The 5,693-nt window shown below is 37.1% G+C and overlaps 1 protein-coding gene across 1 annotated transcript; it reads left to right on the top strand.

Moving 5' to 3' along the window:
- The first annotated feature begins 1,341 nt into the window (after positions 1–1,341).
- Positions 1,342–4,060, top strand: LOC119899359 (T-cell ecto-ADP-ribosyltransferase 1-like). The gene is made up of 3 exons (XM_038713893.1): positions 1,342–1,587; positions 1,724–1,800; positions 2,194–4,060. Exons 1-3 carry the CDS (start codon positions 1,530–1,532, stop codon positions 2,956–2,958), a joined length of 900 nt encoding a protein of 299 aa, XP_038569821.1. The 5' UTR covers positions 1,342–1,529; the 3' UTR covers positions 2,959–4,060.
- The last annotated feature ends 1,633 nt before the right edge of the window (positions 4,061–5,693 follow it).

The raw sequence follows: 5,693 nt of genomic DNA, 5'->3' as shown, positions 1-5,693 counted from the left end.
TACAGAGTCCTTGTCAGTCCAGCTTATTCATCTAGTCATTCCTCATCTCTACCACGCATATAATGTTGGCTACTCTCAAAGCATGAAAAATGTGTGAGGGAAAAAAAGTGTGTGTGTTTCACGTTTTTATATCTCGGTGGGGACTTTAACCTGAATGCACACAAACCCATTGGCTCCCCAAGGGTACCTTTTGAGGGTTAAGACCTGTTTTTAGGGTTCAGGTTAAGCTTAAGGTTAAGCTTAGGTATGTAGTTATGGTGGTTTAGGTTAGGGTAAGGGGCTAGGGAGTCCATGATGTGATATCCCCACAAGGATAGTGGAACAAACGTATGTGTGAGAGTGTGTGTGTTGGGGTTTGTGTGTGTCTATATGCAGACAGTTCAAGCAAACTGTTTTGTCAAGTGGTGGCTTCTCATGTGAAACTAGGTTGTTTTTACGAGAAGAATGACAGCTCTGCAGCAGCTTCAGAGAAATCACACATTCCCACCCATAGAGTGATTCACCAACCACTGTTTCATCAACAAGAGCTCATTGTGAGGAATGGTTCACATTTTTATTGTTGGTTAATAAATTAATTAATTAATTAGTTCACAAAATGCCACTTTTACTGGAAATGCTAATACCCGCACCTTGGGACTGAGGAGAAGATCACATTTAGTCACAGCTGCAACTTGTTAAAAAGTGTGAAAATGTGTTGCTGATCTAACTACACCACATACTGCTGACTGTCTTAAATTCTTAGTAGTGCAACATAGTTGCATAATCAGCTTTTGTAAAACCTCTTATAATATCTATAGCCAGTGGGGTAACATTTCTTGCTTAAGCTAAGTAAAGTGCAATGGCAGTACTTAATATGGCAGTAAAATATACTTAGCTGTAACAGTACTTAGTTACTTCTCATCTTTAGCAATCCAATTAAAACAGGTATAACAATGATTATACCATGAAACATAAATTACGTTTTTTGCACACTATGACTTTCCTACTAATTTTAGGGGTTCATAAATTTTCAATTAAGAAATGAAACTTCAGGAGAGTTGAAAAAAACATGACATGGTGAAATTCCACCAACAAGAATTTAAGAAATTTCACTCGCAGCAATTATCTGATATTGAACCTTTGCAGTTTATTCTCTCAGTCAGCTTCAAAGAAAGTGAATCCACAAATACACAACATGGCTTTAAAGAAGAATTTCTGAAGAAGTTATAAGATTAGGTTGCTGACATGTTCATTACTGTCTTTTGTGACTGCAAAGGGGGCTACAGAAGGAAGAACATCCTCAGTGTGGTTAGAGTGAAAGAGAGAGAGAGAGAGACAGAGAGACAGAGAGACAGAGAGACTGCGAATGTGTGAAGCAGTGTGGTTTAAGATACTTCCCGTAGCTATCTTCACATAGATGAGTCCTACACTTTTGACAATGATTAATTGTTGAAAAGATTTTTTATGTTACATGCATACACACACTCATTACCAAGAACACTCATGTTTTGAAACTGCAATCCACCTTAAAAACCTTGAGTCCTGAACACATGCTGAGGGATCTGAGGGATTCACTTATTGCGAAACAACTTCTTATCCTCAAGACTGGTGAGTTGAGCTTTCAAATTCACTTTTGATACAAAACCTCTTGGTATTTACCATGCCAGTGTTTTATTTATCTGTGTTCCTAATACACCGTGTTTATTTTTGTTGACTTGTTTTGTGCATATTTTGTGCATTTCAGGGATGAAGGGAAACATGATGGTCTTTGCTCCACTGTGTTTGCTCCTTTGCTGGATGCTGCCTGTAGACTCCATGACGGTGAGCAGAGCATGTAAAAAATCAGTGGACACTCCCAATATGTCACAAATATTGAAAAACCTGCTCAACATACTTTTGGGGGGAAAACACCACATCAAAAACAGTTTTGGAACACATTCTCTTAATTTAGAGATCAGGCGCATAAGCATAAATGAAATTAAAGTGGTTAATCTGTTGTGATAGCTCCTCTATACCTTTTGTTCTAGTGTTAATTGCAGTGACATTGTTAGCAACAAGTGTTAGCTTAAATATTTTAAGCTGCAGTATTTCTTGGGTACATGACAACTGCAATGAAATACCTGCTCTCAAGGCCAGGTTTTTACACTCACAATAATAAAGTACAGTGTCTGTTTAATGACCTTTCACATCATCTTTTATTTGTTTACCTTTTAGATCCGTTACAACTTAATACTACAAGATGTCAGCCAGGACATGCCATGGAGCAAGTCCACTCCGTTGAGCATGGTTGAAGATTCAGTTGATGACATGTACTTTGGCTGCAATGAAGAAGCTGCACAAAAAGTCAAGAAGGCATACTTTGAGAAAGAAAGGAACATGGCACCATTTGGAGAAGCCTGGAAGAAGGAAAAAAATTGCAGCGAAGAGAACCTAAAAAAGAGAGAGAAAGAGGATAAGGCTCTAACCAAAGATCACATGCAAGCAATCTGTGTTTACACACGTGTACAAGGAGTGTACAAGGAGTTTAATGTTGCAGTCCGGACACAAAGGAGCAAATATAATAGCTCCTCATTCCAATTCCACTCTTTACATTTCCTGCTGACATCTGCCATACAGATCTTGAACAGAAATTTCCACTGTCACACTACTTACAGAAGAACCAGAGATAAGTTCTCTGGCAAAGTCAACCAAATAATTCGGTTTGGGTCCTTTACCTCCAGCTCTTACAGAACAGACTTAAAACAGTTCGGTTACATTACCTGCTTTAAAATTAAGACATGTTTAGGTGCTTTTTTGAAAAACTATTCATCTATTCCTGAAGAGAAAGAAGTGCTCATCCCCCCCTATGAGATGTTCAAGATAACTAAGACAATTAAAGGTAAGAGTAAAATTCAAGGTCTGGATGACTGTAAAATTGTCTATGTAGTGGAAAGTGCAGGATGTAAGAGCAATCTGAACTGCAAGGCTGCGTACCCATGAGGATCCAGTGGTTTTTGTCCAACTGGTGGGGAAAGCCAATCCGTCATCTTTAAATTTTCTAATTCTCTTGTCAAAACTGAATTAATTAAATGACATTCTCTTCAATCTATAATTTGCTCAGGTTTGTTTGATCATTGCTCATGTTTTATGCAGTCCTCCAGGAACATATTATTAATTACTGTGAACAATGTAGTGAACAACAGTGTGGATTTGTGCATTTTATATTAAATAAATTTGAACTACTCAAAACTATTCCCCTGTCCCTGAGAGAAGGAGGAGGGGTTGAGATCAGCTTTCAACAGACGGCTGAAGAGACTCCAACAAAAGAAAGGGGGTGGAAAGGTTGTTTTCCCTAAGTGCTATTCCTGGGCAGTTGATCGTAAAACTGGCACCTTTGATTCCACAGCCTGATAACTCGGTGCCTGACTGTTAAACTGAAAAAAGGGACCTTAACCAGTAATTAGCATTTGCCTGAACAGCCTATCAGAATTCCCCTTAAAGGGGGGGCAGGAAACCCTAAACTGCCCCCCCACATACATGTAACCGTGGCAACTGACCTTGCTCTGTGTTTCATTACCTCATCAAAGGGATACTCCGTCACGCCTAGTGTGACAAAATCCAGGACACCAGGGGCAGCCCTGAATTTATGTAAACAAAGACTGCAGTCTCCAAAGACTCAAAGCATTAACTGTTTAATTAAATAATAATAAGGAAGCGTTCAAAAAACAAATTTGAACCTGAAAGTGAGCATAATATGACCTTAAAGCATTCGCTGTGATGGATTACAAATGTGTAATTTCTGCTCTTAGACGTTGTCTTTAAATGGGTAAAACTCACAAAACCTCCATTATGATACTTTAAGTCTATCAAGAATGAGTTTGTTTAAAACAAACACGTCATTGCCAAATTGAGCATCTCAGTGTGAATGGTTGAAGATGCTGTTGAGGACATCCTTAATTGGCTGCAATTAAACTGATTGAGTCTAGTGCAAACATAAACAGGAAGACACATGTTAGGAAACATTTTCAAATGTCTGGAACAAGGCAGAATATTGTAAAAAAAAATTAAATAAACAAAAACAGAGAAAGAATGAGATAAATAATTGTACACATTTTCAAATTATTATTATTTTGATTGCTTGATATTTTAGTAATTGTTTTGTTTTTACAGTTTATACTGATTTATTATTATTATTATTATTATTATTTAATCAATTAATTAATTTATTTTTATTTTTATATATTTCTTTTTGACACATGCTTACTGTTTTATTTATTTATTTTATTTTTTATATATTTTAATTTTTTAACACACACACACACACTTACTGTTTTATTTATTTATTTTAAATTTTTTTTTTTCAACACACACACGTGCTTACTGTTTTATTTTAATACGCTTTAATTACTTGTTTAATGAAATGTATGGGGTTGATTGTTCTTATGTAGTTTGTATGATGCTTTGGCAATATTGTTGTTACACATTCATGCGAATAAAGCTAATTTGAATTGAATTGAATGAGGCTCTCTCAATGAAGATTACATGCAGACATCTAAAATGATGCACTTATGGCACCAGTCTTCTACTTTGATTGGTTCTGTATCTTTGCATCCACCTCTTTCAGAACAGAGTCATCTATATCTTGGGAAGTGCAGGTGCTCACAGTGAACTGCAAAGCTGCTATTTATGAGCGTGTGTGCTTCTTCTTTAACTGGCAAAGGGAACTGAAAACATTTAGCCTTGTTTTGTAAACTAGCAAAAATTTACAATAAATCCCACAACTTACTACATATTTGCATTGTATGCATTTCAAAAGATAAATTAAATAATTTTCTTTGGTTAAATTTTTTAAACTATAGTAATCACGTGCTGTACATCTATCTTAATCACTGCACAGTCACAAGAATTGTTTTTCATGCAAACATTTGTATTTTCATTTTGTAAAATTGTGGATTATATTCATAATAAACCTTGATGCCTTCAGAGCTTTAACAAAAATTCATTTAAAGAAAGATATTTAGTGATGCAGGCAAAGGGCATGATTACTGGACAGTTTGTGCATTTTTCAGTTGTAAACAACATGGGGTATTGGCAAATATATTAGGGGACAATTCCCTTCTTCTCTCACAAAATTAAGTGTTTCACTTGGTCCTCACAGAGCTACTTTTCGGATTCATATGGCCACCTTTAGTTATCATAAGCTTATTTCCCCCCATCACTGCAGTGCTATATGTAACCCATGTGGAGTTCACATAATAATAAAACATCAAGTAAAGTATTTTGCTATTAGCTAAGGGCCCGTTTTTTGCCAGCTGAAAACGCCAGCTGCTCTTCTGAAAATGCCCGGCAGGAAGCGCTAGCTGGCGTTTTTGAGGCGCAGCAGTTTTTCTGCCTACTTTGGTTGCTATGATACATTTGTTGCAAGTAGTTCTGCCTAACTTTACTGGATGTAAAAATGTCAACACAGAGTAGAGTACTTGTTCCAGAAAAAAATACTCAGTGCTCCGGGCCCAGCGCAGAGGAGACGCTCTGCGTCTCCTCACACTGCTGCCGTATTTACCAGCTTGTAAAAATGAGGCGCTCCCATTGCAATGAATTAAAAAAAGACGCTGCCGTCAGAAAAAAACGCTTTGGTGGACACAGGCCCTAATGCAATCAGACTTCTTTTTTTACAACATCCAGGAACACTACTGAACCAGCGGCAATGACGATCCTGGCAAACGACCCCACTGAGC

The sequence above is a fragment of the Micropterus salmoides genome, unplaced genomic scaffold, assembly GCF_014851395.1.
Source record: "Micropterus salmoides isolate LMB-PRFRI ecotype aquatic unplaced genomic scaffold, ASM1485139v1 Ms_hic_scaffold_12, whole genome shotgun sequence".
Lineage (NCBI taxonomy): Eukaryota > Metazoa > Chordata > Actinopteri > Centrarchiformes > Centrarchidae > Micropterus > Micropterus salmoides.
This window is presented reverse-complemented; position numbering and strand designations above follow the sequence as displayed.

Bases quoted from the DNA above. Each gene is read 5' to 3' on its own strand.
- LOC119899359 (XM_038713893.1), top strand. From the start codon at position 1,530: ATGCTGAGGGATCTGAGGGATTCACTTATTGCGAAACAACTTCTTATC. The intron at 1,588-1,723 runs GTGAGTTGAGCT...TGTGCATTTCAG, and splicing joins ACTTCTTATCCTCAAGACTG to GGATGAAGGGAAACATGATG. The intron at 1,801-2,193 runs GTGAGCAGAGCA...TTTACCTTTTAG, and splicing joins TGCCTGTAGACTCCATGACG to ATCCGTTACAACTTAATACT.